The sequence below is a fragment of the Clinocottus analis genome, unplaced genomic scaffold (genome assembly GCF_023055335.1).
Source record: "Clinocottus analis isolate CAN_PGR_092001 unplaced genomic scaffold, fCliAna1.0.p SCAF_19, whole genome shotgun sequence".
NCBI lineage: Eukaryota > Metazoa > Chordata > Actinopteri > Perciformes > Cottidae > Clinocottus > Clinocottus analis.
Window position 1 is genome coordinate 5,890,505 of NW_027175920.1, and position 11,027 is coordinate 5,901,531.

Consider the following 11,027-nt stretch of genomic DNA (forward strand, 5'->3'; position numbering starts at 1 on the left):
GTTTTTACTGATGGTTTGGTGTCATAACTGGCTTGTGTGTAAAGTGTGTAGCTCCAGCTCGCTAATGAAATGAGTGTGACATTTGCACTCATTTTGAATAGTAGGAATAAAAAACATGTAGCCGTGTGCATTTTCACGCGGATGTTTGTATGTGGGCGCCTGCCTTTTCTTGTAGCTAAAGGCCAATTCCATTTCTATGAAATGAATTGAATGATGGCCGTGCACTTTGACATGTCATTGAAAGAGGGAAATGGAATTTAGCCCCTTTCGTCCTGTGTATACATGTGTTCCATCTCCTCATTTCACCCGTGTCCATTTACACAGTCTTCTGTCCTCTAGGTTCCCCCCACACATGGTGCCCTCCCACCACAGTTTGCACGCCACGGGCATCCCACACCCAGCCATCGTCACACCCAACGTCAAGCAGGAATCCTCCCACAGTGACATCTCTCTCAGCTCGTGAGTAGACCGAACACGCTTCAGTCCCGCACATCGTGACTTCCGAAAACCAGTCGTGAGTTCGTGCCGTTCACCCCCTCTGACCTTGTGCCGCTCCACAGGAAACAGTCAGACGCTAAAAAGGAAGAGGAGAAGAAGAAGCAGGTCCACATAAAGAAGCCTCTGAATGCCTTCATGCTCTACATGAAGGAGATGCGAGCCAAGGTGGTGGCTGAGTGTACACTGAAGGAAAGTGCTGCCATCAACCAGATCCTGGGGCGGAGGGTAAGACCTGACACTGAACGCACAGCAACACTGTGACGGTTGAACTGAAGGGTTTTTAGCACAGCGGATTCCCCATCCATCTTTCCTGCCGATTGTATTCAGCCTTGTAGAGTCATTTAATTTACTTCATTTTGAATGCATTGTAAAAAAAGATCTTTCTACGTCTTCTTCCTGTCTTGTCTGTGGTTTCTCAGTGGCACGCCCTAACGCGGGAGGAGCAGGCCAAGTACTACGAGCTCGCCAGGAAAGAGCGACAGCTCCACATGCAGCTGTACCCCGGCTGGTCAGCACGAGACAACTATGTAAGTTTTTAAGTTTACAAGTCGTAACGGGCCGGTCTTTTCCCCTTTCACTAGGCGACACTAGGTGACCAGGATGAGCTCTTTCTTTTGGTTTTATCTAGCCCGAGTTATTACTTTCTTCTTGTAATTTTCATATCTGAGACTGGGCAAATTGGCAAGCCCACCTTTTTCTGACATACTCGGAGCACAGTCTGACCATGTTGTTGTTTATATGGGTCCTCTGTGAATGCGTTGCGCCTCAGACACTTTGTTCTGACATTTAAGTGATCAGAAGCTCACAAATTTTGTCCAGTTTCGGGATCAAGCCGACAAGAGTCTTCCACCAGCAGCCTTTGAGAAATCTGTCTTCCAAAACAGAGGCTCGTCACGATGTCGAGATGTTAACAGAGCAGAGGAAAATAAGACAAAAGATTACAGAGAAAGAATAAAAGAGCAGAAAACAGAAAGAGGAGGGATGATTCTGAACTGGCCTGCAGTGGCTGTTACAAACCGGAGGGCAGAGACAGAAACAAAAGGCAGAGAAAGAATGAATAAATAAGTAAACACAGAGAAGATTCCTATTCTCTGTTTCATGTTTTGGGCATTCTGCAATATAATAACTAAGGTTCCTGTCTGTGTCTATTTTTTCTTTCTATTTTTTTGGCGGCTAACCAACAGGGGAAAAGGAAGAAGAGAAAAAGGGAAAAGCAGCAAGCAGAGAGCAATGGTAAGTGAGCTGCAATTATCTCTCATATTAGAAGAGCCCCATCATGTGTCAGGCAGATGTGACATCTTGCAAGATAAAAGTCAAGCTAGTTTTTTTTTTTTGTGTGTGTTATGTTTTTTCTTGAGTGTGTGTTATTGTGCCTGGCTTTTTTCTTTCTTTCTTTTTTTTTGTATAGTTATGCTTCCCAATGCAATATTTAAATGGTAGAGTTGCTTGTAATACCCCCCTTTCCCCCATTTCCCCCAAGCCTTCCCCAGCTAATAACAACTGAATATGCATGACCCCCCCTCCTCCCCTCCCCCCACACACACTCCTCCCCTCCCCTCTCGACAACCCCCCCTTCCCACTTTGCCCCTTAGCGTTCTGGTATTGTGATATGTGTGTTTTGAGAATGTGAAGTTGAAGCATTGTGAGAGCCATTAACTTTGCTAGTGTTGTGTGCGTGGTCCTATTTGATAATGCCTGTGCCCTGCAGATAGACTGCACTACAGTACTGTGTGTGTGTGTGTGTGCGCGTGTGTGTGTGTGTGTGTGTGCTTGTTGGACTGCCCTTTGCTTGCTTTTATGCATGCTTTTATATCAACACAAGAAAAAAATCACTTACATCTTAAAATTAAGGAGGTTTGCTTATTCTATGATTTATCTATTTTTATTCTTATGATTCATATTCTTCTGATCATATTGTGAGGAGCAATGGCGACTTGTTATTATGTATTTTGCGCTCGTTTGGTGACGGATTTCTTCTTGAAGGCCTCTCTATCTGTTCTTTTTTTTCAGAACACAGAGAATATTTTCCAAACCCTTGCCTTTCACTCCCTCCGATTACAGGTGCTAATGTCATTTTGAGTCTTAAATTACTAACTTGTTTTATTATTTCTTCTTTTTTTCTTAATGTATATTCTATTTTTTTCAAATGATGTGCAATATTAGGCAGGTTTAAAACATAATAATAATAATAATCTAAATCTACTTTTGCTGCTTGTTTGCTGTTTCTCTTTTTTCAAAATGTTGCTATTGTTTATTCAACTTCAAGCTAGATTATATTTAATTCAGTTAAACTCAATTTACTCATGTTGCTCATTAGTTTGAAGCGTTTTCCGTATTTTGACACAATGACTAGGCAGTATGCCCGAGGAACTGATAATCTGAAGTTAAGTTATCATCGTGGAGTACGACCTGAGGGATGTGACGTCAGGGTGAACCTCCTTAATCTGCACGCTTCAGTAGCTGCAGTTCCCTTTAGAGCCGTCTCCTCAGCCAAGACCTGGTCTCAATCCCTCCGCCACAATATTCTGCTGTCACTCGGCTGTAATTCTGATAATTAACAGTTACTGGTCCGAGCTGGCTGGGGACTTGCAGTTTTCCTGCAACAGGCAGCCAGTGTTGATGCTGTTTGACGCCAGGTCTAAGGAGTAGATACCCTCTTCCCGTTCCAGCCTCTTTAAACCTTCCCCTGGCTGTAGGGCTAACTCATGACTGTGCTTTTTTTTTTTTTTTTTATCAGTCTGCTCCTGCTGCCTAGTTACACCACCTTTTAACCGTGTCTTTTTGAAACCATAGTGCACTGATAACACCCAGCAGTAAATAATCCAACCTGCCTTTGCTGCATTTATTATTCCTCTCTCGACCAATTTAGCATCTTATCTTCAGCTTCAACTCCAGTCAGAAGTTAGGTTACTAAATGCAATTGTTTCTATATTAATGTCATGGTTTTAAAATTTGCATGCATTTCAATTTTTACTAATGTCTGAAACACACTAATTGTGTTCAGCCTGTCTTTAAAGGCACACTTGAGAATGGCTTTCGGGGTGTTTTTTGAGGGGGGGATTACTTGCACAATGAGCCAAGCTTCATAGATTCACTGTTACTTGTTTTTTTTTTCCTCTTTATTTCTCTCCTCCTTTTTGATTTCTGTTCCTTATTGTTTTTGGTTCTGGTTCTTTTACTCCTCTCTCTGCTGGCTTCCCCTCACTGTTGCGGCATCAGACCTGAGCGCTCCTAAGAAGTGTCGAGCGCGCTTTGGGCTCGATCAACAGAATAACTGGTGTGGCCCGTGCAGGTGTGTATGGTGTGTGCTTGCACTGGCCAGGGCCAGGTGAAGGCTGAGCAACGTTACACTGGGACTTCCTCCTTCGCTCTTTGCTGCTGCCGCCTCTTCTTCCTCTTCTCTCCCCCTCCCCTCTGTCTGTCCTGCCAGGCTATCGTGACCTCTCAGCTTCCTCCAGCCACGCCCTGCCGGTCTATCTTTAGGTTCCCACTATTTGATTTTGTTATTCTTTTTTTTTTTTTACCTACCGTATGGGTTGAAGGGTGTTAACAGCAAATGCTAGAGTGTTTGTATGAATGATGTCTGCGCGTATGTTTTGATGAGAAAACATTTTTTTTGGGGGGGAGTTACAGGGGTTTCATTGCAGGATGTACAGTACAATAAGCCTCACTGACATTGGTCAGAAATCCTAAACTGGCAGGTCGGGGCTTGGAGGATCTGGAGCCTGATGGCTTGTTCAATATGGAGGACATCCCAGTGTTGCCAGCCTAAACCTAAGCCCTGGCTACATGTTTTTGTCTGTGTAATGACGTGTCCATTTTGTTTTTTCTTTCTTTTTCTTTTGTTATTTGTCTTTGTGTGTATGTTTGTGTCTACCTCTTTGGCTAACAGATGCAAATACCCCAAAGAAGTGTCGTGCCTTGTTCGGGCTTGACCAGCTGAGTTTATGGTGCAAACCATGCAGGTATAACTGCTGTAGAACCAATGGGAGGAAGACATCCACAATGAGCAGCTTCTTCTGCTTGATTATTTGCTCAGATATCCCTCTCAAACGTGTTTCCATCATTGTGGTAACAGATGGCAAACTGCTCTGCTCCTTTTTCCTTAATGAGGAGCTTCCTGCTACAAATTCCCTCACAGCAATTCTTCCTCATTGAACTCGGTTCAAGCCCAGTGGCAGAAAATGGATTTCTAAATAAGATTACTGAATACTTCATCTCAACAAAAAAATGGTGCTGCCAGATCATGGTTTCCGAGTGTAATTTGGAAAAAAAAAGAAGAAAAAAAAACCTCTCTTCCAATCTGACTTCCGGTTGAAATCCATTTTCTCTCCATGTCATGTATGTTCTAATTGGCGTCCTTTGAATAACAATGTAATGCTTACAAATTTAGCCCTGCTTTCTCTGAGGCCCTGCTCAGTGACACTCTTTTCTGTGCCCTCTTCCTCCTCCTTCTCCACCTCTTCTTCCTCCAAACTCCTCTTCAATAACCCTTACTTAGTCCCTACCTGTTGTCTTTCTGTTCTGACACAAGCAGTCTTTGAATTGGGAATATTTTCATGGTAGGTATTTGTTTCTGCTAAGTAATACCCTTCTCTGTGTCTGGCTTGCACCACACCCTGCCCCACCTCTTTCTTGACACCCACCATTACAACACATTGTTTGTTTTTCCGCTGTTCCACGTTTCATTTTTCCGTTTTAATCGTTAACACGGGGCGGCTTTAGATCCAAATTTAGTCTGAATATTTTTATATTTCGCTGCACCTTGGGAGAAGTCGCTCTCAGCCGGTCATAAGCCGATTTCAAAGGACAGCTCTTAGTTTTTGTCACGACTACAAATGTGCTGAACGTCCTAAAATAAGCCTCTTCTTCTATTAAAATGTTCTTTGAAACAAGAAGGGCATCCCAATCGCCCCTCCTCCACGCAGTCCGCCATTGTTGGCGATTCCACTTGGCTCTTCTTATTCCCCTCCCGGCTGGAACACACATTATCAAAAACACTACATTATTCCCGATAACAATAACAGCAGATCATGAGATCAGGAACCGGGGTGGAAAGCGCGATAATTCCGTCTTCCTTTTCGGAGCCGAGAGGTTAAAAGTTCTCTCTGGGCTCCATTTCCTAAAAGATGCATCTGGTGTAATTTCCCCCGAGACGGAAAAATCAATAACATACACAGGCACATACTATGAATCGATATGTCTGTTGAAAAATGGATATTAGCTCATTTGCTGCAGTTTGACAGACAGTTCTCCAGAGCACGAGGTCTATGTAGTGGCAAATGATACCTTTTTACGGCCGGTCGATGCTCCGCAGCACCCAGCGCTGCAGTATCAGTGGAGAAAGCACTAAAAGCCGCGTCCCCGCTCTTTTCTAGACTTTTCCAGTGTTTCTATACTGTCCGGTGTTGTTTGCCTGTATTATCGAGTTATTCGGAAAACGCATGCTTGTCTTTCACCCCAGCATGAGATCGAGGTTTCGTGAGCCCTTTTTTTTTTTTTAAATGTGATTTGTCGACGTCCCTCATCCTTTCTCATCCTCAGTAGTCGGCTCTCTTTGTTTTAGACTTTTTCCCCCTTCAGAGTTACAGGAAAAGGTTTGATTTGACAACTTTAATTAAACAGTAGATCAGCCTCATATGTTCCAAAGGCCCCACTCTTTCTTTCTTTCTTTTTTTAAAAACACCTTAGTCTTCTTTTTGGCCTACTCCCTGTCCCTGTGAGTCTTAACTACTAATCCTCCATGGCCTTCAGGCATCCTCGTGATAGAATGGAGAGCAGAGAGAGAGGGGTCACTGCCAGGGTCAGGGTAAAGATGAGGTGGGCAGAGATTCCCCCTTAACCAAATCTGAACACAGCCTCCTTCGCAGCAGAGTCGCCGCAGACAAATGCAACAATCCCCTTCCCTCCCATCTCCCCCTCTCCTCCCTCCCCTCCACTGCTCGCTCACCGGGTTCCACCGAGCGCAACGGGTCTGGCCTCCGGACTCAGCAGGCAGGGGGGAGGGTCCCGACCTCGGGCAGGAATGCAAACATGATGCCTTGACCCCTTCGCGCGCACACACTTGTGTCTGTGGGGCAGATGCGGAGTAGTGTGGATCTTGTTGACTTTTTCTTTTTTTCTTTTTTTGTTGCCTCGTATCCAAACTCCGTCCCCTCAGGAGAAGCGAGAGTAGGGCCGGATAGAGGTAGACGAGTGAGACGGGTCCAGTGACCTTGTGTTGCTGGAGAGAACAGGCTGATCCCCAGCTGTAGCTCTGCCTGTAAGAAAAGCTGAGGTTACATCCAGAGAGCAGCCATCGCTACATCCCATCTTCTCTCCTTCATCGCCATCATCCTCTCGCTGTCTGTGCTTTTCATTTTTCCGGCCGCTTCACCTGTGATCTCTCCTTTCATGTCTGTCCTGTCTGATGGTTTAGCATTTGGATAATTGACTGTCATTTCTACCACCTTTTGGTATTAGCACGAGCTACTTAAATGCACCGGGCAAAATAGGACCTATTGTGTAAAACCACGGTTCGAGTGACGATTTATTTTTCTCCGAAATTTAAAAAAGAAAAAGAAAAAAGGCAACGGTGCATTTAAGTCAGCGACGGGCCTAAGAGGCAATGCGGTTTGGAGACGCGATGCTAAACGATGCTCTCTTTCTCTCGTCTTGTCCCTCAGGAGAAAAAAAAAGTGCATTCGCTACATCCAAGGTGAAGGCAGCTGTGCCAGTCCTCCCTCTACGGACGGAAGCTTACTAGACTCCCCCCCCTCCTCCCCCTCCTCAGTGGTTCCCTCCCCCTCCTCAAAAGAGTCCAATCCTCAGACTGAACAAATGCAACCTCTCTCACTGACTATGAAACCGGCCCACCAGCCACTCCACCACCCGCACCGCCTGGCTGGGCCTCCACCGCCATCTTTGGTTCAGCTGGAAAACTCTGCTGCAGCTAGGAAAACGCCCGGCGCCTCCTCCCACAACGGAGCCCTGGAGCATGGTGACGTCTCGTCCTCGCGGCAGCCGGGCTCTTCTGTGGCGTCCTCGATGGGCCGGCCCTCAGCATCGCTGTGTCATTCCCACTCGCTCCTCTCCTCCACGGGCCCTCAGCCTCTGTCGCTAGTGACCAAGTCTATAGAATAGTCTACCCTATTCTTCTCCTCTTTTCTATCTCTGCCCACACACACACACACACACACACACACACACACACACACACACACACACACACACAAACATGCGCACACATTTCTCGGCTCTCTCTCTCTGCTATATTTCACTTGCTGTCGGTTCATTTCTTTTTATGTTTCTGTGCCACGAGGCTTTGAAATTTAGTTTTTGTTTTATTAAAGTTCATTGGTCAATATTTGACCCGTCATTATCAACACACACACAAAAAAGAAAAAAATCAAATTATTATAAAGAAATGATACAATGAGCTGTAGTATAGCTTTGTGAATCTGCCAAAATTTTTATGGATTTTGTTTTGTCTTTTTTGTAGTGTTAAACAGTGCAAACAGAAAAATTATCTAGTTCAACTTCAAAAATGTTTAAAAGACGGATATAAAAAGGTAGGCTAGATTATTCAATGAGCCCTTTTCTTGAAAGAGTTGGTTCTCCTTCTTTATTTGTATTAAATACGAGCTTGCGAACCAATCATTTGACATCTGTTCAAACTCTAGGAGGGCATGAGGCTGGCGGCGACACCTCTTCGAGGAACAACTTTAATTGTGATGTTACTTGTTCTTGTTTAAATGTACAGAATATTGGGGAGGGGGGATTACTGTGTTAAATATGCATTCTTCCACTGCGTTGTCTTTTTTCTTTGTTGTTTACCTTTGGGGCGGAGTCAGGCAAGTTGGGTGGGCTTGAGGGGAGGTCGGGGTGGGAGGGTCGAGGGTTATTAAATTCAAAATGTCACAACGCTAGGACCAGTAGTATTTATTGCTTTAGAGATTGCTTGTTGTATCTTGTATGTGTCTCTTTTTGACTTTTTTTTTCTTAATACATTGTACAAATATTTTTTCTTAAGGTAAGCGACTTATATATGAATGATCCATTTTTACAAGGAGGTTTTAAAAGGCAAATCTTTTGTTATTGATTTCTTTCCTCGCTGAAAACCTGGATTCCACTCAGTGTAATGTGTAGATCTCATGAACAGAAGTATGCACAACTTCATTTCAAGAAATGCGTCTATAAGCCATTTTACAAAAAGAAGAAAAGAAAACTTGAAACAAGACAGTGGGTGCCGTGTCTTCAGTAGTTGGAAAAGTGTCTAAAGCCCTTCTTTTTTATTGCACAGTCACATCTCTCAGACTGTAGATTCGTGTACAGATTTTCCGTGCCAAATTTTGTGATAATTTTCTCTGCCCCTCTAAACCATGCTGTAGGGATCCTCTTTTTTTTGTCGTTTTTATTTTTATTTCGATACCATTCTTTGCTGTGACGTTACATAGATTGCTATGTATGTAGTATAAATGTTGCTATAACAAATGTGTTTGGTAGCAAATTGTCAAATATAAAAATTTAAACTTAATAAAAAGGCGGACATCATACTGTATAAACCCACAAGGGCCAAATTATGTATATTAGGAAGTTCATAAAAAAACTATTAAATACAAAAAAATACACAAACTGCCACTTTTAAGTACACTACTACATATAGGTAGATAGAAAAAATAGGCATGTTGATGTTGCAAGAGGCTGTAAAAAAAGCTACAAGAGATCCATCCACTCGGTGCCATTGTAGTTGACATGACGCGACTGTAATCTGTCGATTTCTTCTCTGGTTTATTAAGATGCTAATGATAAATAGTTTGAATGTTTCCTTAACGGCTGTGATGTTCCTGTTCTATTTTATGCTCTTATCTTTTTGTTTGTTTGTTTTTCCTGTTATTTTAAATGGTTCCAAAACCATGTTTTTTTGTAATGAATAAATGTTTATGCTGTACAGTCTCTGTAGCATGCAGTTCTGTATTAATAAAAGCAACTTAGTATGTGCACATTCGTGTCCTCCTTTTTATTTGGAGATTCGCTGGCAAGGTCCTCGACCTGAGAAACTGTTGCAACAGCAACTCGGCACGTCGCTGTTATTCAGGTTTAACTGTCCTCTAGTTCGTAACAGAATCGCCAAATACTGCCAGTCATTAAGATGTAAGTAATAGTAATAGTCTAAGTAATAGTCTAATGGAGATTCATGACATTATAATCAAACATTATGAATACTTTCATCAGCTGTCATGAGATGCAATTCGCTGCTCTGTGCTGTTCTTTGTGCAGCTTTCAGCCAATGGAACGCTCAGTATTTCACTTCAGGATTAAGAGTTCGGCTCAAGTGTTTCCTTGACCCCACATTCTCAGCAATTTACATTTTATTGGTTAATCGAGATCTAAACCTTTTTCACGGTGTGAATGTTTACTCACTGACGTCTGTGGAATTTTTAATTTAAAGTGGACATTGACTTTATCAGCAAAAGAGAGAATACTGTCTCCTCTTTGCAGGAGACATCTGATACAAGCGAATCAAGACATTTAGAAAACAAAACAAACTGGAATATTTGTCTTATCAGGTGAGACGTTTGTTCAAGGAGATCCATCCACTCAGTGCCAATGTAGTTGACATGCAATGAAGTTCATATTTATTGAAGTTTGTGTATTTTCTGTATCTGAAAATATAATTCTAGCTTCTACATTACATTATAATGTCATCCAATATAACTGCAAACTCATGTTTTCTCTCTGTAGTGTCGTTTTACCAGTATTCGAGTGCTCCTGGGATCATTTAAACTCACTATGGTGGCTCTTCCCCCTTTTTAACAGACGGATCAGTGAGGAAATTGTTCCATTTTTCATTTAAATGTACAGCCTTATGTTGACTGTAAATCTTAAGAACACAAACAGACAGACTTCAGTTTACAGCGTGCTTCTAAATGCATCTCAAAAGGAGCTTGTGTGACCCCTTGTGATGAATCACCAACTACAGATAAACAGGAGGCACTACACACCTGAACAAGGCCATCCATGCAGAGAGGAGGACCACGATCAATATGTGCTACTCTCTGTCAGGTATGGATAGAGGGTATGACGCCGCAGGTCAAATGAACTGTGTTGTGCCAAATGCACAGTACATATTTTGGAGTGGTGTGCGATCGATTAATGTTCACACTGGAACTCATTGCAGTTCAATATTCGCTCAAAGCAGCACTTCTGGAGCTGAAGGAGATCCAGCAACTTGCTGATGGACAAGGCTGCTGACAAAGAGGCTTGTATATTATCTTCACTCTGTCCCTTGACCAGTTGTAGTCTGACATCAACACACTGAGCACTTCAAAACCGCTGCCAGTACGGAGGTCGCTGGATGTTTTATCATAGCGATGATTCAATTTGGCTATGAGAGTTTTGTCAGTAGTTATGTCAGCTGTACCGTGGACACATTTTCTGTGTTAGGCGCAGCACGCAGGCGTCACATTGTGGTCAAAACAAGCTTGTTTGGGTTGGACTCTTCCATGATGTTCTGAATGGATCAAGACAACAGTCTCTGATTGTACATG

At 43.1% G+C, this 11,027-nt stretch overlaps 1 protein-coding gene across 25 annotated transcripts in view; it reads left to right on the forward strand.

The window, feature by feature from the left end:
- tcf7l2 (transcription factor 7 like 2) overlaps positions 1 to 9,479 on the forward strand; it is an 88,261-nt gene extending 78,782 nt beyond the window's left edge. For 3 of the 25 annotated variants that reach the window (XM_068583686.1, XM_068583693.1, XM_068583702.1), the window contains 7 exons: positions 325 to 459; positions 561 to 723; positions 918 to 1,025; positions 1,668 to 1,731; positions 2,509 to 2,559; positions 3,718 to 3,790; positions 7,164 to 9,479. In XM_068583686.1, the coding sequence (XP_068439787.1) occupies positions 325 to 459; positions 561 to 723; positions 918 to 1,025; positions 1,668 to 1,731; positions 2,509 to 2,559; positions 3,718 to 3,790; positions 7,164 to 7,620 (1,051 nt within the window). In that variant the 3' untranslated portion in view covers positions 7,621 to 9,479. Of the gene's footprint in view, positions 1 to 324; positions 460 to 560; positions 724 to 917; positions 1,026 to 1,667; positions 1,732 to 2,508; positions 2,560 to 3,717; positions 3,791 to 4,390; positions 4,464 to 4,999; positions 5,062 to 7,163 lie in introns of those variants that run through there. The other 22 variants (XM_068583690.1, XM_068583698.1, XM_068583703.1 and 19 more) reach the window with 18 other exon arrangements.
- The last annotated feature ends 1,548 nt before the right edge of the window (positions 9,480 to 11,027 follow it).